This window comes from Diorhabda carinulata, chromosome 6 (assembly GCF_026250575.1).
Source record: "Diorhabda carinulata isolate Delta chromosome 6, icDioCari1.1, whole genome shotgun sequence".
NCBI lineage: Eukaryota > Metazoa > Arthropoda > Insecta > Coleoptera > Chrysomelidae > Diorhabda > Diorhabda carinulata.
In genome coordinates, this window is record NC_079465.1 from 7,655,617 (window position 1) to 7,681,546 (window position 25,930).

Genomic DNA, 25,930 nt, shown 5'->3' on the forward strand with positions numbered 1-25,930 from the left:
ATTCTTCAACTTCTCTTCTTTTCTATACTACATCGTCCGGTAGTCTTTTTATTTCCACAACATCCAGTCATCGTCTAGACAGATTCGACCAAGACACTTAAGTTCCTCCGCATCGGGTTAGGCAGATTGGGCTCGACCCAATCTCCTACATTCCTCTGCATCATTGTAGGGAGCTTGCTGTTACATACTTCGCGTCGTAGGTCCTAGAGGACTCTTGTAGTGAAGGTTCTCGTTGCATTCTATTTGTCTTAAGAGCTAAGCATTGCCTCGATCAAGGTCTCGCGTGGCTTCTAGCTCATGTAGGCATATCTGTTAAATCTTGAGCATTAAAAAAATACTTTCTCCGTGTCTTCCTCTGCTTCGCTGTAAACTGGGCATTCCGGGGACTCTTCGTAATTTTATATGTATAGGTACTCCCGAAAGCACTCATACCCAAACAGTATCTGCGTTCGAAAGTAGTAACAATGCCGTGTTAGCGCTGTATCCACTTAATTAAATTGGGAATTGAACAGTTAGTCCACCTTCCGTTGGAAGACTCCTCCAACATATTTTGCTATCTTTGCATACTCTGTCTCTCCTCAGATTTGAAATACTGTGCATCCTCATTGTCGTTTTTCAGCAATTACCTCGTCAACCTCCTAAATCGTACAGAATACACTTATTATTTGACCAGTATAAGGGGTGTGTGTGTATACTTTAGAAGACATAAAAAGTTGTAATCAAAACGAATGATAGTTTTTACGCAGTCCCTGCTTATGCAGAATGTAGTTCGTATAATAGATGTTACATAACCTGACGTCTACACTTCTTCGTGTCGCAGATCCTAGGGGACTTTTGTAGTGAAAGTTGTCGTTGCATTCCTTTTTCTTCATAGATAAGGCATAGCCTCGACCAAAGTCTCGGGTGTGATCCAGCATGGTTTCTAGCTCATGTCGGTATGTGTCTCAAACTGTATTTCATAGCAGATCTTCCATTGATCTTGGTACCGAGACATCTTTTTACTTAACCCTAGAAAACAGATACTAATCTCTGAAAATCCAGAAAATTTTTGAGAGGAAAAAAATTATCACTGCTGATTTTATATTCGGTGTAAGTATTACTCAGTGGTGGGTTTATCAGCAGGGTGAGTAGGCTGTAGTCTAAGGCGGCAAATTCTGTTCAATTTATTCACAAAATGTTAAAAAAATATTGTTTACAAGGAGAAAATGAGTTCTAATTTTTTTTAAATAATTTTTTAAACGCTTTGTAAAATATGCTAAAAATTGTGTTTTTGAACAACCATTTGCCATAAAAAATCAGGGATCTCACACGAAACGTTAGTTCTCCAATTATAAAGTTGAAATTCCATTGATAGAAAATGTAATTTAAACAATTAAGAAATAAAGTATCCAATTTTAGAGGTAAATAGAGGCGGCACTGGTACTACTGATTATATTTTTATTGATCTTGGTATAAATAAAAGTCAGCTATAAGCTATTTATTTGTTTTATAATGAATATTCTTATATTTTACAAATATATTACAATTTTACACTGACTTATAAGAGCAATAGAAAATGAAATGTTTATAAAAAACTTTGATGGATCTAAACTATCTTTTTAGAGACATCATTATCGAAAAAGGCATACAGTTTAAAAAATGTAAAGGACAATCCAATTTTTGAACCTATCAACAATTATTCTAATACAATATTGTGATTATAACTAGTTTGTATCAATTTATAAAAATTTCCGTCAATTCTTAAAATAAAAGTCATTATCTGGTTGGGTATTCTGCTTTTTAATTGAATATTCATATATCATAATTAGAAGGTTGTTAACAAACGAGTTATTGAATTACTGATATTTCAAGATTCAAGAATATCAAAAATAAGCGAAGTATTCTTTAGAACTAACAACAAAATTTTATTTCCATTTACATCTCTGAAGTTATATTTTTTTGTTAATCCAAAATGTGATGTGATGTGATGAATGATAGTTTTCAGTTATTTTAGTATAACAATAACTTTTTACTATTGTTACAACATTGCATTTTCAATTAAGGAACTTGCAGGTAGTTTAGATAAAAATATGTATCAATTTAACAGTTTTTTTAAATTGTCCAAATACTATCCAGTTTGATATTTCTTAAATATTGTCAATAAATAATCAACTAATTATTAACTATGTACAATATTTATTGGCATTATTAAAGGGAAATCTATAGACAAAAAATAGATACTGAATGCCATTTTCAATACAGACATTTCTGAATAAATCATGCATAATAAAAGAGTTTCTAGTCACTTTGAAAACTGCAACAAGATTTAATCAATGCATATTCATAATAGGAAAAAACGTATCTGTTCTGTTATGTCAATAACATGCGGATGCAGATGAAAAAGTTAATTAAAACAGTATAACATCTAAACACAAACATGAAAAATTTACACGGTTTTCTGCACCAATAGAAATGTTTATAAAAATCCTAATATTTTCTAACAATGTTCCATCCATTAAAGATTGATGAATCTATAAGCCGACCAAGCTCAATTAAGGAGTTTGTTAAGGACTCCTCCTTCAGTCTAATGAAGTACTGATCCACTAGACTTCACCTTCTGTCAAGAAGGTACTGACCTGTCGAGGATCCATCTCCATCACATATTAGCATCAAGATTGTGGTATACGCCGAATTAAGTTGGAATTTCTGGAACTGTTGGTGATATTCACACTTAGCACATTGTTTACACTACCACTACACCAACACACAATTACATTGATGCGCGATTTGATAACAAAGTTATCGTCTTCAGAGAGTGAAGCTAACAAACATAGATGAAGGTAAACAGACCTTCAAACTCTAAAGACGATAATTTGGTTATCAAAGCGCGCTTCAAACAGTGAAATTGTGAGTGTTGGTGTAGTGGTAGTGTAAACAGTGTATTCAGTATGTATTTGCCTTATGACACCTTCATGTTGAAGTCTTGGCCGTTACACAGATCAGACCGTCCTGCCGAACGTATCTTCTCAGTAGACGAGAAACAATAGAACGTATAGACCATATCTAGCTCTCTCAACAATACGAAAGGTGATTCAAAGCTAGGTGTTGATTTCACAAAAAAAATTGTAAGTAATTTTATAAGAATAAAATTAGTTTGCTCTTCGCTCTTCCTAAGGTAACAAATTGATACTTATTTTAAGTATAGTCAAAGTTTTTTATTTGGGATATTATAATTTTCGTCAGGCAGATATAGTTCAAACTGGAATTTTTCTTCTCAATCATTACTTCTGTTACAGTAAATTAAATTCTTGTTGCTATTCATATTACAATAAAAAACCCATTTAACAACCTTATATTGAAATAAGTTAAATTTTTTGTTTTTCTTAATGTGTGTGTCGTTAAATCAACACTTCTATGGTGTTACCATTTCTTTTTATCATCAATTATTTACTGTTAATATTAACTAAAAATTGTTAACGCATTACAGAATTCAAATAGTATTGAATATGAATATTGTTTTCCAAGTATATGAACATAAAACTTTTATTAACAAAACGGATAGTTAAATATGCATTGATTTTATAATATACTAAAACAATAGTTATATTAGTAATTAGGGATAAATATACAAAGTATTGGAATGTATATGAATAATTGTTAGAAAACAAATAGCTGCACATAATTCCTTAATACATTCAGTCAATTATTATTTCACCTATAAATATTATATATCAAAAGAATCATTTAAAACAGACATAAGTGATATTTTATACAAAACACAGTGAATGTTTTTGTTAATATTAATTTTTTATATATTATATATTATTTATTTCAAATTTAGTGATAATAAAAAATTCAATTTTGTGCAGATAAAATTATGAAAGTTAATTGTATTAAAAATATTTATTTGTTAATGGAAAATATCATAATTTTTACTAATACAAAATTCATTTCAGAACTTAGGCAAGGTGCACAATTCGATTTTTTTTATTCTGTTAGTTTATTATTAGTTTGTATTTATATAATTACATCAAGCATGAAATATCTAAGTCTCACTACTCATGTCTTTGGCAAATATTTGTCATATAGTGAGAGTAGATCACTCCGTCAGAATTATTTGCATATTCGAAAAGTTCATATTTGTCCCCCCTCTTCATCAATTAAAGGCTATCTTAACATTTGTGGAACTAACAAATATTTTAAGAGTGATTTCCATACACTACTAAACTAAAAAATTAAGGTTTTTAAAAATTTTATTTTGTGAAATAACGAGCCGTACAAAAGATGAGATTTTCAAAATATTTCTTTGATTCAAAACTAATAATAGGCCCATGACATTCACTGGTTTTTAGGCCATATTATTTAATGTTGGTTTTGTTTTTTAATATAAAAAATATCACTTATATCAACTAGCTTACATAATTACAAGAATTAGGCGCATATTTATATAATTTTGAGCAGTATAAAAAAATTAAGTACAATTACAGTTACATATACTTCGATTGTACACCTGTATTTTTTAAAATAACACTTTAATAGGATATCATAATGATAGTGGACAATTTTGTTTAAAATGTGTCCACTTTCATATTTATCAAACTTTTAAACCAAATATCACACCGAAATTGATTGTTTTAGCGATTAATCTACAAGATATTTAGCATTCACATAATGAACTTTCCTCTCACGTAATTTAAAGGGAATATATATATATATATATATATATATATATATATATATATATATATATATATATATATATATAATATGTCATACCTCTGTAGTATTAAGTTTTAGTGAAGAAAACTACGGATTATCTTTATTTACCAAAAGATCTTAATAAACAACTCCAATTTTTTTTTAAATATAATTATACTATTAAATGAGGAACAAGATCAGATAACTTAGAATTTTTTGTTTTTGGAAATCAAGCATTTAACAAAATCCCTCATTTGTTGAATTATACTTACTATAAAATTTTGAAAGCTATTAATTGATTTAAAAGACATTAAAAAATTCATTTGGTTGTATTGAACCAATTTTGAGAAATGTATTCGAAAAAATTTGGTAAGTAAATAATTTATAAAAACTGTTGCTGTTCAGAGAAAAATTCATTAATGGTTCTTGTAGTAAAGTATATTACATACATGAAAAATGTATCTAACATCCCAATTAAAATAAAATTAGCATTTGAAAACACTGAATTATTGCTATCATTTTAGATTAATGTATATTTAGAATTATTTAGACAAACAGTCTTTATATAGGATTTACTCTACGGACAAATTTTACATTGAATCTACCTAATTTTAAAATTTTAGTATAATGAAAACATTTTTCAGAACAAAAATATGGAACAAATTGCAGTGAATATAAATCATTAATTTGTAAAACTCACCAGTTAACAATGTGATATTTTATTATAAAAATGCAAGATGTCCAGAAAATCTCCTGCCATAAGAAAACTCGATGCGATTTCATGCCCATCAAACCTGGTTTACCTTTGTCCAAGCAGTTTAAAAAACTGTTACTTACAAAGCACAAATTTAATATATAGTATAAGCCCACAGCGATAAATTGTTTGCTATAGCACGCGTTTTTTTATTGTCAAAAGCGTTCAACTAGATGCAATAGGTGAATAAGGTGAAACTTTTTATGTATCTGCTTGACATACTTTATCATAAATTAGAAAACTATGAAGAAAAAATATGATAATATGTGAATTCACTATTATACACATTCACATGAAAACTTAATCTATTGAAATTAGCGTAACCTGTTGCCCTTCTAAAATTGAGCGTTTATGACAATAAAAGAACCGTTTATGGGTAGAGGATTTATGGGATAACCTTATGAGAAATTTTTGTATGATGGATTAGATGGACATCAAACCTCATCTATGATCTAGATTTTGCAATTAGCAGAAGATTGTCTGGATATCCTGTATAATTAGTAAACCATATTTGGATCTGCGTAAAAATTCTAAATAACAAAAATTTAACCATGGAATCTGACAGAAAATATTATCACAATAATATTTTTGCACAAATTATTAGTTTGGACGTTATTACAAGACTACAATTTACTTCTATTTGACCATATTTGAGCAAATAATATATACTTAAGACGAGACCAAATAATAAATAGATTGAGTATTAAGCTGTATCTACTCTTGGATGAAAAAAGTCATCAACTTTTTGGTTTTCATTAATCAAAAGTGTGATTGATTTATTTTTATCAAGAATTCTATTATATAATAAAAGTAAAAATTATGAGAAAACATTGTAAAAAGTTCCAAATATAACTTTTTGGTACCCTTCAACTAATCAGTGGTATATTAGGAGGATCATATCATGCATTTGTGTCCCTAAACCCTAAAATTTTAATAACGAAAAGTAATATGTAGTAATTAACTTTTAGTATAATTTTTTATAATTACTGGTTAGGAAGACATTAAAATATGTTCACTGCAATCTGTCCTATTATTTGCTAAACTCTTTCAAATAATTTTCACAAAAATCATTGTACTTTGTAATTTTTGCATTTTCCTTTAATTTAAAACGAAAGCTGAATAAATATTTTATAACATTTAACTTGATATGTGAAAAAATAACATTATTTTGATTATATTTGGCTATAAAAGATTTTCTCTTGGTGTTTTATCCTTTATTTAATCAAAAGGAAGGGAAAAGTAGCACTGATTTCATATTTGCATTTTGCAGTACTCATTTATAAATAGTTATATGGCAATAATAAATAATAATGTAATGTAAAGAATATACAATAAAGTAAATAAAAAAATAAGATTTTAAGTAATCCCCATGTACAGGTTAAGTCAATATATAAGAGAAAATTATACATTTGAAAATAATTTATTAATTTACAATAAGAAAAGTGTATGAAAATCTGGATTTAAGTTAAAGCATATTTTCATTAACCTTCAAGATTTTGAGTTTGAGTATTTAGTTTCCCATACAATGAAATTTTATTATTTAATATAAATTATATAATTAAAAATTCAAATTGTTGGAATTAACTAAATGTGTATTTTTGATTTTTTCATAATTTTCCATTATGCATTAACCCTCATTATCAATTTAAAACAAAATCACAATTAAAAAGAAATCTCAACATAAAAAAGGTAAAAAATGCATTAGAGTTCTTCGTCAAAAACACATTATACTCTTTTGATTTATATTCGAATAAATAAAGCCAAGCTGCCAGTTATAGATACTATATATATTTATAAAAAGTCACTTCTTATTAAAAGGTTCGGTTTCACAAAATATTGTTTGGTGTTCTATGATACTTTGACACAATGTATTTCTCTAAACTGTTCTGATTTTACTCACTAATACGTCTTTTCTTAGTCCAATCTTCAACCCGCACTTTACCCACACCTTCAATTTTCGATGATGTCTGAGTAACAATTTAAACATTTTATTTGCAGATGTTTATTCAAATATTTCGATTTAAAATTAAAGCTGATTTAGGTGATTCAAAAAATATAATAATTTCTATCACCGTCGAAAATTTCTGGTACGTTCAGCCGTTCCAGCGAATCTAAAAACCATTAAACTAGAAAACCTTCATTGCCATTCACCCGTATTTGCGCCCTTATACTTTGGACGCTATTCATGATTTTTTTTTGATGGCCTACGAGAGTGATGCCTAATTCTGTCAAATCTTTTACTGTAAGATTAACAACGGCATCCATCGTGTTGATACCACCAGAGTGAAAATTTTCGAAATAACGTGTCATCTTTATTGAATTGAGCCATTCTTCGATGCATGTGAAGTTTGTGAGGTCAGGGGCATCGGCAGATAAGGGATTATTGGATCTGTAACATAGAACTTTAGCTCATTTATTTCTGCCTTCAAACACTGTATGCAGAAGTATGAAACAAATAAAATAAAAATGAAATAATATTATGTAATACTAAAACCAAAATAGTTATTAATTCAGAACCTGTAATTAGTTTAGATTAGTAGTTTTAACCAAACGAAGTGTTGAGAGTAACGAACGTGATGTTTATACCCCATCTTTTGTGACAATTTGGTACATTTTTTTTGTAATGGGTAGCCAAATAAGAACTGCCTTCAACTACTAATTCAAGTAAATTGTAAAGTGGTTCAAAATTCAACTGACAAAAATCGCATTAATTGATTATTATTTGGCAGCATTAATATAAAAAAAACTTTGTAAAAAAAGTTAAAAAATATTGTAAAACATCGACGTTTAATGATAGAGACAAATATAGATGAGGGTAGTTTTCTAAAGGGAACTTTCAAAATTTGTACAAAGGGATATAATTTTCGTTATGTTTTTTATGTTAAAAACGGGTTTGTAGTTTTGTCGAGTAGATCGTTGATGTACAAAAGAAAGAGAGTAGGTGAAAAGATGACCCCTGAGGAACACCAGCGTTAACCTCAAACCTTTCTGAGGTGTATTCATCGATAGCGACCTGGATGGATAGGTCTTTGACAAAGCTACTAAGCCATTTGATAAGTGAGGACGACAACCCATACGATCTTAATTTATTTAGAAGGTTGTCGTGTCAAATTCCGTCAAAAGCCTTTGATATGTCAAGTACGATTGCTCTTGATTCCCCATATTTTTCTATACCTTGAGTCCATACGTTGGTGTCCTAGGCCAGGAGGCCCTGGTTGATCTATGTTTACGGAAGCCATATTGATGGTCGCTGATAATGTTGCAGACTCAAGATATCTCAAAATTTGCTGCTTACCGACGTTCTCCTTGATCTTGGCAATCGATGTATTGTAGTAATTTATACACATTCTCAATAACGGGAAAAAAAGGAAATTATTTGTATCGCATTATGAACGATCTAAGCTTGCCAAAAAATCGATGTCTCGCTAAAATTAACAAACAAAAACGAGGGTGGTCAAGGAAAACCAAAAAATATCAAAAAGTTTGGATACCGACACATAACTAAAACAGGAAGATCCATTATTTTATGTAGTATTGCTATCAACGGAAAACATTATATAATCTATGGAGTTCTTGTGTTTGTTCATTTCAAATGATTATTTACACTCCCTGACAAAACTAACACATAATTTATAATTTAGTTAAAACTGTTAATAAGAAAAACTTCAAATTAATCCTACTGGCTTAATTTGTTATTTTTATGCAAAGGAAAGTATTTTTTAGATTAATTAAAACTACTGTGCAAATTTGCAGTGTAAAAAAATAATTTTTTCTCAGTACATGACATAGCTCTGTATCTTAAATAAAACTTTAAACGATTTCTAACATTTATATCACATCTTAATGTGGAAAAGCTACTTGTCGTCGAATGCGATGTTTCCAGATGAGTCTCTAATTGGCAATAATATGCGTACAAAAAAGCGAACGAGAGATTTGCGCATTGTTTCATAAAACATAATAGTATGAGGTTATAGAGTAGCAACAATATGGAGGTCCACTTGGCATGAGGATCATTAAAACAGGTGGTCTTAATGTTCACCCACAAAATACATTGATGACGTAATTGAGTCACAAATAAAGCCTCTTTGGGATTTTATACTTTGACAGTCACTTAAAATCATTCAAATACGAAATGCTCTTGACCAATATGATATCTGAAATGAGATTCGAAACATACCTAGATACTGTGAAGCTGTAATTGATGTGGTATTATTAAAATCGACTATTCAATAGTTTTTTTGGATTTTGATTCATATCGTTTTTTAATTAAATATCTGCATTTCCCACTGTAGTGGTTAAAATTAAACAATACATTTAATTTTTCTTCTATAAAGTATTTTCCTTCTCAAATTCATTGCAATAAAATCGAAATTATGTGAATTTGCTGAGGATTGTATATTTCCTCGACTTTTATATACCCATTGTACAAAACAAAATTTGGGAATCTAATTTGTTAAATAGTAAGCTTAAAAATAATGTTAAAGCAGCATGCAAAAATAGGGTAAAAAAGCAAAAAATACCTTGCAAACAAAAACCACAGCAAGCATATTTACACATTAACAAAATTGACCCAAGCTCCCCCAGTGTGCACATTATTCCTATCCGCTAGGCTGCTCTTAGCTTCAACCCTCTCAGCATTAAGGCTATCATTGAACAGATTGTCAGAACTACCGTTGGCTGTACTAGAAATGTCTTTGAAATTATCAGAAAACTGTTCGCTTGACTCTAATTGATCAGAACTATTCTTATTCATCATTTCCATGAAAAAATGATCTGGACGTTTATTAAAATCGTTACTACCAGCACTGTCATTGAAAAAGTCTGGTTTTTTGCCAAAGAAATTTTCTGTTTGTTGATCATATGTATCAGTATCGCCGAAAAATATATTCGCAGTACCGCGATCCTCTAAATTTGGACGAATATCTATGTTAGGATACAAAGGTGTTTGGTGAACGAAGTTCAATTCTCTGTTGTGGTTTCCGAAATTATTATTCAACCACATATTAGTATTTAATTCCCTCAATTGATTACCGCCTCTCGCTTCATAGATATTATCTGGTTTTAAATTCAATAAACTGTTAACTCTCTTTTTCATCTCATGCTCTATAACAGAATTTCTGTACTCATTCTCCATTCGTCTTCTCTGCTCTAACTCTGTTGTTACATCTGACACTACACCATAGTTCTGAAGGAGAATAACATCTGGCAAACCATAATATGGATGCGATTCAATTTCACCGATGTTCGGGGTATAATTTATTCGTCTTTGAAGAGAACCAAAGTAGGGATTGTGATGCAAATTAGGTAATTCTGACAACTGTATGACTGGGGTAATGTGAGAGGATAAGTTTTGTGAAGGCCAAGGAAGATTATATGGCAGCTGACGGCTAAAATGAGTCAGAAAAAAAAAGAATAAGGGATTTTTTACATAGGTTAAACATAAAAAGTGAATGTTTTGGATTTAATTTTAAGATAATATAATCTACACTTCACAATGTATATAAAAAAAGTATTCAAGCTTTTTGTGGATATTTTTTGAAATCTACAGAAAGTATCTCAAAATTTATCCAAAACATGTTAAAATTAGTGTGATTAAAAAAAATAAGAAGCGTGAATAGTATACATACTAAAATAATTTTGTGCCATAACTAAAGCATAAACTTTAGCGACATCTATTAAGCTTATTCTAATACAAAAAATGGTTTATACAAAAAGTGCTTTGACAATTTACTATGGGATGATATTAATATAATTGAAACTAGTTGTAATGTATTGAACATAAATGACACTAGCATAGAAAACGAGTGTGTACAACTTAATTTTCAATCTACCTCATTTTTTGAAGTTTACCTCAAACTTTATGTCTAAAAACCGTTAATATTATCGAGATTAAAAAAGTAATATTAAAATAAGTGATTTTGTCTCACAACCAAAACAAAAAACTATAATGTGTTAAAAATAAAAATGGTATGAACACACTTTTGCAGGAAGTTAGTAGGTAACTACTACTAACTTATCGATTCTTCAAAGTAATTTTTTATTATACAAGGTGGTCCAGAATTATGTAGGTAGTTCTAGAGCTGATGATGGAACATATAAACCAGTTTACTAAATAAAAGTAGATTATGTATTCTACAAATTGGACGAAATTTTGAAAATTATAAGAGCACTTTTTTACATAGAGTAAGTGTAAGTGTAAGTAAAAATTTTTGAAATAACGGAGTAATCAATGGTGGAATCAATTATCTTAATATCCTACTTAACTCAAAATTAAACTTTCGGACGCATGTTTCAGTAACCAAGTTATCGTCATCAGAGATAAACAGTATGTTCAGTATGAATATACCACCCAACAGTTTCTTGAAATAACTCCAAAAATCTGAACTCAATGAAAACTGTTTGACAGGCTCTCGACTCACCTCCCTTATTGTTCGATTAAAAAAGCTGTACATAAACCTAAAATCTTATTTATGGATGTACTATCAGCTCTAACAACAATTAATGTACATAATCCTTGTATATTCAACCAATTTGTTGGGAAAAATCCTGGTCATTTCTAAAATTGTAAGTTAAGAAGTATTTACAAATTAGAGGATCCAAAAACTTTAATGAGACCACTATGTATAATAAAGACAAACATCAGTGTAGTTTTTACCAAGATTGAATACATATTTCATTGATCAAGCATAATATCCAATCGTGTTCATTAGTGTTTCCAAATATTCCCAATTTTTTGTCCTGATCAAAATTGATCTTAGTTTTATTTCTTTAAACTGGTTGAGGCTGGATATGACTGTTAATAAAATGAACCAAACAGTATTATAAGAAAAAGTAGGCTTAATATATGACCTTTTAGTTAAAGATGTAGTTCCTTTTTTTAAATATCCACATAAAATTGATAGACTATTTACATATTTTCATGACAAAAACAAAGAAAATGTTAAACTTATTTTTAAATGCACCTACATTTTTAACTGTGTACTACTGTTATCTCCTGAACAATTTTTTACAATTACTAAGTTCCAATTATATCAGCATACAATTTTCATGGTTTAGTAATAATTATTGAAACTTACCGGTTCTGAGCAATTTTCCTTAGGGTATCGGGGACTCGAATTAATTTATCTAAAGTTTTTACAATCGATTGGAAAGTAGGCCTGTGTGTCCTCTCCTTCTGCCAACAATCTAGCATTAATTGGTAAATAGCTTCTGGACAATCCATTGGCGCTGGCAATCTACAATAACCACAAAATTTATAAACCTAATACTGTACTAATTGTAAAATTAAAAATATAAAATATTAAGGATACCCTCAGAAATTCCTGCATTGATAATTGTTCTTTTTAATTTGATCGTAGTAATAGATTTATTTTAATTATTGGAATATATATTAAAAATGGAGTTTGTATTCATAATAGTTAGTGACAGTATATTAAAACAGTCTCAAACGTTAACTAAATTGAGGTATATGGCCCATGACACCATTGTGAGCTTGATGTAAGTTGTGTGTAGATAATACTACTTATTTGGAAAAGCTCAGTTGATTAGAAATCCGGCCAATGGTAAAATTTAGATCGGTGATTCGTTTTTTAATGCAATAACCGTTAAATCAAGTGAAATTCATCAACAAATCTACAAGGTGTGAGAAAAAAGCAGCATGAAGGATTCAAATATAAGAAAATGGTTTCTACAAAACAATAACGGACGTGATAACTCCGAGAGGGTTTCGACTTAGATATTTTTGCGACTCTCTTAAACAGCTCCGAACTAACTCAGAACGACCTGGTTACCTAATGGTTCAATTAAGGTGTAAACATTCTACAAATAGAGGATACAGATACTTGTACTATGCTATGACAAATGTGTGCAAAATCACAGGTCATATCTCGAAAAATACATTACAAATTATTTTATGCCATAATTTTTTTTTGCTGTGTCTGTATTTGTTTTTATTATTTCAAAATGCAATTTACTTCACAAACATCTCTCATATGTTTTGTTCAAAATAATGATACATTTTTTATAGTAAATCTAATTAATTTTTGTGAATAAAAAATTTAATTTTAACAGTGCAAAGTTATTCATAATTTATTTGTTTCACTGATGTTTCAATAATTTTAAACTGAGTAAATTATCCATTTCTTCATATATTTATTTATTGCCATAAGTAACAAACACTATCAGGACAAAGCTAAATTCACGTAAAGCCCCTGGATACGATCTAATAACAGTTAGTATAATGCAAGACTTTGGTCCCAAAGCCATAAAATACTTAACATATCTTTAATGCTACGTTGAGGAAGGCTCAATTCCCATCACAGTGGAAAGTGGCACAAATTATACTACTTCCCAGATCAGGTAAGCCTCTGGAAGACGTGAAATCAAATAGACCTATAAGTCTACTACCTATAATGGGCAAGTTGTTAGAAAAACTACTCGTCGAAAAAATACAACCAATCATTGACCAAAGAAATATAATACCAAATTATCATTTTGGATTCAGACACGAGCTCGCAACAATTGAGCAAGTTCACTGTGTAAATAAAAAAATAAACGAAGATTTTGAAAACAGAAAATATTATAGCGTTTGTAGAAATCACTCAAGCCTTTGGCAAGGTTTGACATAATGGTCTTTTATTTAAAACCAGAAAATTCCTGCTTATTAATTACTACCAAATCCTTCATTCCCACCTCCATGATCACTATTGTAAACTACCATGATGAACAAATACTACTTTACAAAATAAACGCCGGAGTTCCTCAAGGCAGTGTTCTGGGACCACTGGTTTACCTCATCCTTAAGGCAGATCTACCAACTAACAATGATGTATTAGCAGCTACACTTGCAGATGACACAGCCATACTAGACTTACATATAGATCCTATAATTCTCTCAACAAGATAGAAAAATGTCTGAAGAAACGGCACATTAAAGCAAACGAATCAAAATCAGTGCAGGTAACCTTCACCAACCGCAAAGGCAAATGCGCAGAAGTCACTCTAAACAATCAAGCTATACCACAACGTGATGATGTCAAATATCTTGGTATGCACACATATTCACCAAATGCAAATAATTGGGTTTGAAATTAAGGGATTTACACTGGCTGACAGGTAGGAAATCCCAATTACCTTAAAAAACCAAGTACTAATCTACAAAGGAATCATCAAGTCCATACGGACCTAAGGAATCCCATTGTGGGTATCAGCAGTCAACTCCATAGTTTGTGCCAAATTTTGTCATAACTCGTGACCTCCATGTGCCAACAGTTAAAGCGGGAATAAAAAACCAACATTTAAGCATAGACTCAAATAGCATATCGCTTACGAGTGGGTTAATGGTGGGTTTTAGTTAGTGTTAGTGTTTCCCAATAGCCAAACCTAATTGATCTAGGTATTGATTATAGATGAAAGATGGATTTCTTTCGAGCATGTCAATTTGTTCTGTATTGTCATATAATTTGCTTATTGTAATAATTGTTATAGATTGCAAATGAAGAGAGCAGTTAAAAAAAATATTGCCATAATTTAATAGGAAATGTAAACAGACACTTTTGCTATTTAATTTCGAAAATAACCATCAACCTTATTCAATTAACATCCATATTGACTAACAGAATAAATGTTATATTTTAAATAAACTATACATATTTGATAATTTTGGTATTTTTTCGATAATTTTTCCACTTTTAAATTCAACTATGGAAAAGTGGTATCTGTTAAATTGTCAAATTAATTTTTTACCTGTATCCCTTTTCAATGCTCTTAATTACATCTTGATTCGACCAATTCCAATATGGTCGCTCCCCATAGGACATAACTTCCCAACAAACTATACCCATAGACCATACGTCACTGGCAGACGTAAATTTGCGAAATGCAATTGCTTCAGGAGCAGTCCACCGAACGGGAATTTTTCCTCCCTGAAAATTAAAACCATTATTTCCCTTTGATAAAATGTATATAAGTATAATAACCGAAGGATTAATTGGTAACATACCCTAGTAGTATAAGCTCCTTCTGTGGCACTTTCAATTTCTCGACTAAGGCCGAAATCTGCTATCTTACATACTAATTGCGAATTTACCAATACGTTTCTCGCTGCTAAGTCGCGATGGACGTAGTTCATTTCACTTAGATATTGCATACCCGAAGCAATACCTCTTAGCATACCTGTTAGCTGAATCACTTGGAACTTTCCATCGTTTGCCTAAAATAAATAAAAAAATTAATTGGTATAGAAACTTCATATTTCACCAACATTATTATAATCAAACCTAAGGTAATTGTAGTGAAAATCCCTACAAGATACTTCAATGTCTCGATTGTAGCAATTGTTAAAAATGCTCTTAATGCTAGAATAAGCGAGTCGAAATATTTTCCTTTTGAAATTGCCATTGCCATTGGCATTAGTTTTGAAATACAATTGAAGGATTTATAAAACAAGGAGATATGGCGCTCTTTGTGTTGAATTGGAAATATTGGAAAAGAAAAAAATGTGATCTTAGTCCATAACACAAGTGGTCTACTTTGAACAACCTGAAGAAGGAAGACATGATTATTTTCAACGATTGAAATAGTATTCCTGTCACTTAGGATGACCTGGGAAGGAAGACATTATCATTTTCAATCTTGTCACTTATGTTCAGCCGAAAAAGCTCGCGTTTGCTGTTCTTTCCCTTTTTGGTGCTTCATATATATGAGAACAATCTTTTTCAAGCATAAACATTATCAAGAGTAAACTGAGAAGTCATCTTGTCGACGGAAACTTGGAATTACGCCTAAAATTAAAAACAACAACATACTAACCTGACTAGAATCCTGGAATAATTAAGGATGGAACCTTATCTAACTGGGTTAGATTTGCTAGATTGCTAATTTAACACCTCAGATGATGACAAAACCAAAAATATTGGAAACAGTTATGAATATATTCTCAAAAGAATGAATAAATAGGTGACATGAAGACACAAATGGTAGAAACCACATGAAATTAGTTAATTTTACATATTTCAGTTTAACCAAATATATTCAATCGTATTACTTACCCTTAGGAAGGTATCAAGTGACCCATTTTCCATATATTCTGTGATGATCATGACTGGATTAGATTTTGTAACAACTCCTTGTAAAAATATAACGTTTGGGTGTTCAAACTGTCCCATTATAGAAGCTTCTGTAAGAAAATCGTTGCGAGACTTGTCCAATGAACCAGCCTTTAGAGTTTTTATGGCTACGTCGATATCTACATTGCTCATTTTCAGTTTGCCCCTACATACGTCTCCGAACTCTCCTCCTCCTTGAACAAAACATAGAAAAAATTCCATTGTTGATATTCTAACTTAAATAAAAAAATATTTTGTAATTCTATTGGGTACATGAAGAGCTATTTATTTTCTGAAAATTGGAGAATAATACCAAATCAATATTTATTATTGTTGGCTTTCAGATACATATTAAACAAAGATCAGTATTTTTAAAGATCTTTCTTTTCTTATCGACTTTGTCAAATATAAGAAAATGACAAGTCATTCATTTAACTTTTCCTCAAAAAAATTGATGCGAATTTTTTTAGGTAATAGGGAATTTCAAAAAACAACCACAGGTTGGATGATTTTGAAATATTCCCTTATAATAAAAGTAAATGAAAGATAAATATATTTTTATCTTGAAATAGAATTTTACCTATAATTGCCTCAATCGTAATGCAGCTAGCATCTATTTCTCTAGCAAATTCCCGTACTGCCTGATTGGGATCTTCGTATGTATGTGGATCAATGTAAGTTCTTGATGAACCACTGATTCCAGTGAACAATGGCGTCGTCACTATAATATGCCAACAATATTTATTTGCAATAACAAAGTAGACAAATATATTTTATTATTTCATGAAATAACTAAAAATCAATATTAATGAAAAACCAAGCATGAAAGAAGATGGTAAGTTATTTTTAATATCCGAACAATTAATAGAAACCATGCAAAATTAATAAATATTAGTAGAAATATAAGTCTAACGATAGGTAAAATTAAGAAATCACAAAAATGCTCTATAAGATCACAAAAAGTTTTTTTCGAGTATTTTTTAGGTAAACAAGAGTCTAAGTGTAAATGCGCCTCTGTCCAAAAAAAAATAGATTTTTTAGTCAGTCAACACTTATATACTTTATTTACAGTATATGTCAAAACTGCTTTTATTCCTCACAAAAAATCCTTTTGAATCTTGTGATATTTAATTGAATTTCTTGTGTTTTTGATGTTTAAAATGGAAATAAACATTGCTCCAGTTAATATACATTATTAAATTGGGTGACAAATTTTTTATTTTACTTATGTAATAAAAGGCTAAAAATAAAAATAATTGTTTAATTTTTGATCTTATGTTGTTTGACACCAATTAAAATAAAGCAAATAGTTCGCTCCAAACTATAAAGTTGCGTTACATGTACTACACACACATGAAATATTTGTCATAATTTAATTTCGTTTAAAATGAAGGTTATGCATTTAGGCAGGGCCGTTCTTAGCTTCTTGGCCACCTGAGTGAAAAATAAAATAGGCCTTCCCCCCCAGCAATTAGCAAATATTTTTACGTTAAAAAATTATCAATAACAGTTTTATAAAATAAAATGAAATACTTCTATAAAATAAAATTGTACAAACACAAAAATTGGGATTTCGACTAACAATAAAGTGGTGTTTGTTTTTTGTTCGTGGCTTGCATTTTATTGCCAAGTTACTTATTTTTTTTTTAATTGAAATTTGTGTAAAATCGGTTTTGAATGGCCACCTGCGTGATGGACATGCAATACCCCACCGGTAGGAACGGCCCTGCATTTAGACCCCTCAAATACAGGGTGATTCATTAGTTTTTTATTATTTTTTACATTAACTGATCATAAGTTTATTAATAACCATACTTGGATTTTGATATTTGTGAATCAAATTACAAACTGATAAAAATATAATATGATTAACATTACCTCATTTAACGGTTATAGTAAGACATATTTTTAATTGAAACTACTTCAATAATTTGATAGACAAGAAAAATTTAATATTGTCTATAAGTTTATATGATATTAAAATTCAATTTATGTATTTAACAATTGTTTGATGTATTTTTGCATTTATTTTTTTGGGGGATAAAAAAACTGAGTAAATATAGGTTATTTCTCATATAAAGTATTCTATTTTATGAATCATCCTCTATACGATTCTTATAAATTATATATTCGAATTTTATCGATTAATCGACACCTGAATTAATTATCAAAATTTCAATTCTAAGGAACCCACACACAACTTTTAGCGTTTGCAGTTGAAAAGTTTTATAAAAGAATTTGAATATTTAGTGATATTACAAAATAATATTTACAATGGTTAATTATCACAAACAAAATGTTAGTCAGTTACACATTGCAAAATACATAATTACCATTTGTATGCGTGGCAACTATAGGAGGATTATCCAAACTATGATGAACTAGAAATAAAAGAGCACAAATAAAGCAAAACAAACATAAACAAAAACAAAAAACATAAAAAACGGCAAAATAATAATTGTTACAACAATAAACAATAGAATTAAAAAAACGACACATAAGAATGGGAGGAACTATTCCTAAACTTACTGTAAGTGACTACCAGTCCTTTAAGGATATAGGGATGGCGTGAAAGTGCAGTAAAGGTGTTATTATTAATAATTTTTTCTACGAGTTAAGTTTTATTAAAATATATAATTGTTATTTCAGGTTGAAAATGATAAACACACTGTAACTGAATAGTTCCAACTTATTCTGTGAAACAATCCAATATCTTCATGTTAGTTTTGATGGATACTAATGTACATACACATTCAAAATATCAACTTAATATTTACACAGAAATTAGCCGCTATCTTAAAGAAGTGGAAATAAGGAAACAAATGTTGGATTTATAATATAAAAAGTTTTTTTCTAACTAAAATCAACAATTACCATCTATACGAGGTTTGATCAAAACATACAGTGATAAGATTTTTATATCAACAATTCCTTATACTGCATTTATTTCAACTAATATATCTTTTACCCTCATGTGTTGAGAGAAATGGTGACCAATTTGAACCTGTTTCAGCTTGTCAGTCTGTTACTATTGCCTTGACATTGTGTTTGCAATGTCTGTCTTGATGCATTTCTTAAATAATGCATTCAGTTGAAAAAATAACCAACAAAGCTTATGAAATATCACCATTTGTCAATGATAATAATGTACTGACTTTGGAGACTCTTTAGAAATGGCGTGAGTTATTTTTTTCATATTATTAACAACAATCAGAAATACATCTTCTATGAGCTATTCTGTTGGCTGTGAACCTATAGGTTGGTCTTGGGAATGTCCTGATGAGATTTCTCCAGTGAGAAGATCTCTTGCACTTTATCTGAGATCTATTGGCCAGTTTTGTTTCAGTCTTCTGTTGTTTGGTTCTTGGGTTAGTGGTTGTAGTAGTAGATTAGGAGGACTGTCCAGCTTTAGGTTGTGGTTACGGCTTCTTTCTTGTACTGTCTCTTGTATTGTTGGATTACGAAGGTTTTGATGGATCAATTTGTTTGTGACATGCCCTGGTGCATTGACTAGTGATCGAAGGATATTAGATTGTCCTCGTTGTATCAGAGCAATATTAGATTTGTACCATAATTCTATTCCATAGGTCCAGATGGGTATGATGACTGCTGTATATATTTTATTCTGTTGTGAGACTGGCGATCTTCTCACGAGTAGCCACTAGAGTTTTCGGAGCTTTAGGTCGACTTGCTTTCGTTTCTTGGCTAGGTGTTCCCTCCAATTGAGTTAAGAGTTTAAGTGTAATCCCAGGTATTTGACACAAGAAGTTACGGGTATCACTATGTTTTTAATAGTAACTGAAGAACATTGGCTTTTTCTAAGGGTAAATGTTCTGTGCTGGGATTTGTATTCATTAATTTCTATTCTCCATCTTTCGAGCCATTCTTCGATCTGGAATAAGTGGTTCTGGAGATTGGAAGAAGCTATTATTGGATCCTCATGTATAGCCAATACCACTGTGTCATCAGCAAATGTGTCACGTGAGTGAATTAAATGTGAAAATGAATCAGTTAAGGGCAAAGAATAATGCGAAGATGGCGAAGAAACAGACTTGAAAACTAAGCACACGATTTTCTTTCTGATTTGTGCATAAATAGACATTTTAACATTATTTCTACTGCTACAATAGTAGAGGTATGCTATCCCAAAACAAGTCTCATAGAATGCTTCCAGTATAATAGCTAGTGATTAGTTTATTGAAGAAGATCAAATACCTGTTTATTATGTTTGCAATAAAATAATTCAACCGATTTTTTGTTAACGTCCTGTATGAAATTCTTTTTGAACAAAATTAAATTTTTTTGAAATAGTTAATTTCAAGTGATAGTCAAGAGCGCAAATTTTAAGGAAACTTATCTGGGACTATATGAAGAGCTGTAGCATTTATGTTCAGCTGTAGCAATTGGGAACATATGAATAAACTCCTTTGATTTTTTATCTAATCTAATTTGGACCTTGGCAACGTTTCATTAAAATTAGGAAATTTTTTTGAGACAATTTTGTATATCAATCTAAATCATAAATATCCTACTGAGACTCCAAGATAATTGGTTAACGAATATTATAAAATATAAGTTTTTTTAATAATAATTGTTGATTTTTTAAAAGATGTTTAGTTAAAAAAAATTCAATCATAACATTTTAATATTCTTGCATGATTTGTACAGATTTATACAAATTAGTTTAACCCTTGCCTTTTTCAATGCAACATGAAATGAAATCATACATAAACTTTCTAAATTTAATATCATGGTTTTCCTAGTTAAAACTTTTATACAAATATGTTTATTTTTTCTTATTATCATTTTCAGTGAAATAACTCTTAGAGTAATTTTGGTGTCGTTTTCTATCCTCTGTCTCGCAGAAAAAACATCACGATTATTCAAGTTATGAAATGTAACGTTATCAACTATTAGTAATTTCTAACACGTAACGCTATATTTCTAAACTTTATGAAACTAATTCAAAGGGTAAATTTTGTGCCGTCTATTTTTGCAAATTCTAGCATATTTTGAAGGACGTCACTTCAGTGCAATATTCTATATTGTTTGTAATGAAAAATTGTATTTCTAGCGTGCAATCATCCTATTTTGCTAGGGGAAATTTCTTCTATCAATGCACATTTTGTTTCGGAACAGAATTATTTGATATATTAATGCAACTAATAATTAACAGTAGTATTTGGGGTTGAAATAATAAAAACAATTTTTTCAAATAATTTTTTATATATTCAATAATTCAATTGTCAACTCACAGTAGGCTATATATAAATTTTAAATTCTTGATATTATCTTTACAAATGGGCTTAAGCCTGGATTCTTTAAAATGAAGAAAATATGGAGACATGTTAATCTTTAATCTGACATACTAAATACTTTTAAGATATTATATTAAAAAAAATGTTTTCTGTAAATTTAATTTCAGACCTGGCTTTTACATTTATTGTAAATGAAACCATAATATTTTGTGAAAAAGCATTCTATTCCCATTGTTAATATTGTGTTGTAAATAGCAACGTCTGAAATTGGAATGTTAGCAGGAGAAAAATATTTAAAAAAATATTTTTGTATCATTTACAATTTGAAGTGATAACTGGATTTGATCATTTTAAATCTCTCGAATAATTATAACAACAAAGTTCATCCTCATACAATAATCATTTAATTTCATTAATTTTAGATTTATTTTTTTAATTGATGAAAAAGTTGAATATTTTGAAAGTTTTGGTTTCCATTGGAAAATCCTAATCAAATTCTTTGCAAACGAGAAATATTTGTAACAATAGTTCGAAAGTTCCATACTCATTTTAATAAAACACGTACATGGTTAGTCACTATATTGTGCTTACCCCAATTGAAAATAAAATCTGAAAACGAAAATTTTTAAATAAAGCTGTTCCGAACGTTAGTAATACTTTCCGCTTCCTAAAAAACCCCCTCCATATTAAATACATATATAAAACAAATTTGCATACCTTCTCCATTGCGATATTCCAAAGTATCACAATCGCTTGGTTGTTTTTTGTTACATTCATCGTTAGATCTAGATCTGAGGAAAACCACCGTCAAAACTATGACTGCAACCAGAATTACTACAACAGCTACTATTCCTCCAGCTACCAATTGCAATCTTAGACCTTCTTCGTCACCAATATATGCTAAAATAAAAAAATATAATCATATCAAAAATAGACATTTAATAAAAGTAAGATTACAACAAATTAAGCCCCTAAAAAATTTCCTTTGGACGAATGTGAAAAATTAGTAAATATATGATATCTTTGAGAATGCTATAAAAAATTATGCTAATATTATATTGAAAGGTTTGATAATTGAAAGAGATTTCTGAAACTTTTCCCAAAATTTTCAGATAGTTTATTATTATTTTCAACTACAAAACTGATTATTATTATTATTAGGACTCACCTGGATTCAGCATTTGACCTGTAGTTTTGAATATGACAGGAGAGTATGCTCCCCATCCTCTTTGTGTTTTAGCTCTAACCTGCAGCCCATATTCAGTTCTCTGTTGTAGACCCGTAATAGTAGCTGATAAATCAGAAGTCAGCAAACTGTTATTGCTGTAGTCGATGTCGTTTCGTTGAAACCAACGCACCTATAAATTGAAATATGTTATATACGTTTTTCAATTTTTAAAGATAATACTACTGATATATAAGGTTGGCAATTAAGTACTTTCTTTTTTTACTGATAGAGAGCCTTGCTCTATTTTTTGAAAAACTTATGTTAGTGCTGTACTTTGCCGTTTGTCAAGTGATACTGGTTACATTGACGTAACTTTATAAACAGGTAGTGCAGAGAAGAACATGTTCGGCATATTTTACTTTTTTATTTCCGTAAAGGAAAGAAAGCTGCTGCGGCTCACAAAGAAATATGTGAAGTTTATGGTGCTGATTGCTTAACACAGCGCATTGGTATAAAAAATTCCATCCCTCAAAGGTGAGCAACGTTCTGGTCGGCCTACTGAAGTTGATGATGATCAAATCAAAGTAATAATTGAAGAGGTTCGTCATATAACTGTTCGCGAGGTTGCAGAGAGGCTACATGTATCGCAAACAACAATTGAAAAACACTTAAAATATCTAGGGCTAGTTAAGAAGCTTGATATTTGAGTACGTCTCGAATTGAAAGAAATTCGTTTAACACAAAGAATCAACATTTGCGATGTGCAGTTTAAACGAAATGAAACCGACCGTTTCTTGAAAAGAATCATGACTGGTGATGAAAAATGGGTCCTGTAGTGTAACAAAGTTCGTAAACGATCATGAAGCTAACACGTTGAACCAGCACAAACCACATCGAAAGGTGAAAGCAACAAAAAAGCTCATGCTGGCATTACAAAGTTGTTTTGTTTTTTGAGCTGCTTCCAAGGAACCAAACGATTAATTCTGATGTTTACCGTCAACAATTAATGAAACTGGATGAAGCAATCAATAAAAACGGCCAGTATTGTCAAATCGAAGTTTGTGGAACTCTTTGAATGGTCAAACTTTTACAAATGACGATGACCTTCAATTGTATGAGCGCGGAATCATGCAGCTGAAAGAAAGATGGCTAAAGGTCATTGAGCAAAATGGAAAACATATAATTGATTAAAAACTATTGTTATTTAAAAAAGGAGCGTTGTATTTTATATTACAAACCCGATATTACTTTGTCGCCAATCAATAGATTTTTCGGGATTTACAAAATTAATCAAAATGTTAAATATATTTAATGTATCCGGTTACCAGTTAATCATATGTTCACTTATTAAGGCTTGAAAAGAGAATTAAATCTCATCAAATGCTTATTTTCAATTTTTGTTGACTTTTATGATGGACAAAACTTTTATACATGCACGTTGTAAGTTTTGGAAGATATATTAACAAATTTTATAGAAATTGAATTTCAAAATAAGAAATTCAAAGTAGAGATCACAGACCTTCACTTTCTTAACTTCCTTCAATCAGAGTTTTAGAAGTTTTATATGAATGAGGAATATCAAAATTTTATGTTATTGTTGATGTAGGTAACAAAATTTTGAAAATTGAATTAATAAATAACAAGTGATGTTATCAGTATAAAAAACATTAAAATCCGTAAAATCAATGTAACAAAATCAAGAGAAAGTTGATTCTACAGTAAAAGGTATGGATAATTATTTCTATAAATATTTTAAATATCACCATAAACTTCAAATTCATTTGAATGAAAATATTAATATGCCTAAATGTATGAATGGACTGTAATTTTTTCTTATATCACAAGAAGCTTTATTTGTAATAACTTGTCATTCTGTAAAATTTACGATGATTTATCAATTTTTATACTGATGAAAAAGTGAAATCTTTCAAACTAAAATTTTGATGATATTTGCATATTTCTATAAAAAAATGTTGGAAATTAGGACAAACCATACGGCGACATCTGGTATTACAGTTACAATTTAGCAAAAAAATACTTACTTCATATGCTTCTACTAAATCATTTTCAATATCTGAACCGTCGCTGGAAGTTGGAGCGTCCCAAGCCAATGTAATATCTGTACTTTTAACAGAAGTTACCCTGATATTGGTAATACTACTGGCAACGGATGCTTCCGTGGTGACCACAATATCGGCATATTCAGGAGATTCCCTCACAGCCATATGTGACACTCCGTTTTCTGCGAAAATTTGAAAGCGGTATGTGGTTACCGCGTTGAGACCGCTGATAGTGATGCGGGTTTCGTTGAAGTTTTCCTAAAAGTATTAAGAGTTATCCAATGAAAAATGTGAACGCATATGTTGCATCTTTTGTACAATTATGGTTACATAAAGAACAAAGAGGTTAATAATTGTGAAGAATTTGGAACATATTTTCTAATTTCTGTAATAACCAACTATTCCAAGAATTATACCAATAATCAAAACCAAAATCTAGAACTATATCTACTATTCATAGATTATAAACTAGTTTATTATACAATAGAGAGGACAAAATTGAGGAATTCGGGTTTTTAGGTGTCCCCAAAAAACTTTTGAGAATGGTGAAACTGACTTTGAATAGAAATGAGATTAAAGTATTATCTGAAAGAAGGATATCAGAAAGTTTTCAAGGAAAAAGAGGGTTTAAGCAGGAGGTCCCCTTATCCAGCATCAAATTTCAGCATATTCAGACGATATGCTGTTATTAGCCAGATCCCGGGGGGAATTGGAAAAAGTCTATAGTAGACTGCAAAAAGAATCAAAAAGATTCGGCTTTAGGGTGAATGGCAAAAATTTAAATACATGGAAATGTAACGGTAAATGAAGAATCAGGTGGAAAAGAGATCTTTCAGAACGAAAAACGAGGAATATCTTAGCAAAAGGCGGTAGAATAATGGGATCCTTGAATAATATTCTTAAAGTAA

The 25,930-nt window shown here is 30.1% G+C and overlaps 1 protein-coding gene across 8 annotated transcripts in view; it reads right to left on the reverse strand.

Moving 5' to 3' along the window:
- Window positions 1-4,751: 4,751 nt before the first annotated feature.
- LOC130894914 (ephrin type-B receptor 1-B) overlaps window positions 4,752-25,930 on the reverse strand; it is a 774,934-nt gene continuing 753,755 nt past the window's right edge. For 2 of the 8 annotated variants that reach the window (XM_057801948.1, XM_057801947.1), the window contains exons 10-20: window positions 25,005-25,280; window positions 22,963-23,152; window positions 22,512-22,694; window positions 18,870-18,917; window positions 17,117-17,257; window positions 16,480-16,730; window positions 15,432-15,641; window positions 15,176-15,354; window positions 12,508-12,666; window positions 9,952-10,818; window positions 7,654-7,820 (exon numbers count right to left, since the gene is read on the reverse strand). In XM_057801948.1, the coding sequence (XP_057657931.1) occupies window positions 9,981-10,818; window positions 12,508-12,666; window positions 15,176-15,354; window positions 15,432-15,641; window positions 16,480-16,730; window positions 17,117-17,257; window positions 18,870-18,917; window positions 22,512-22,694; window positions 22,963-23,152; window positions 25,005-25,280 (2,475 nt within the window). In that variant the 3' untranslated portion in view covers window positions 7,654-7,820; window positions 9,952-9,980. Of the gene's footprint in view, window positions 7,834-9,951; window positions 10,819-12,507; window positions 12,667-15,175; window positions 15,355-15,431; window positions 15,642-16,479; window positions 16,731-17,116; window positions 17,258-18,869; window positions 18,918-22,511; window positions 22,695-22,962; window positions 23,153-25,004; window positions 25,281-25,930 lie in introns of all 8 variants that reach the window. The other 6 variants (XM_057801952.1, XM_057801951.1, XM_057801950.1 and 3 more) reach the window with 5 other exon arrangements.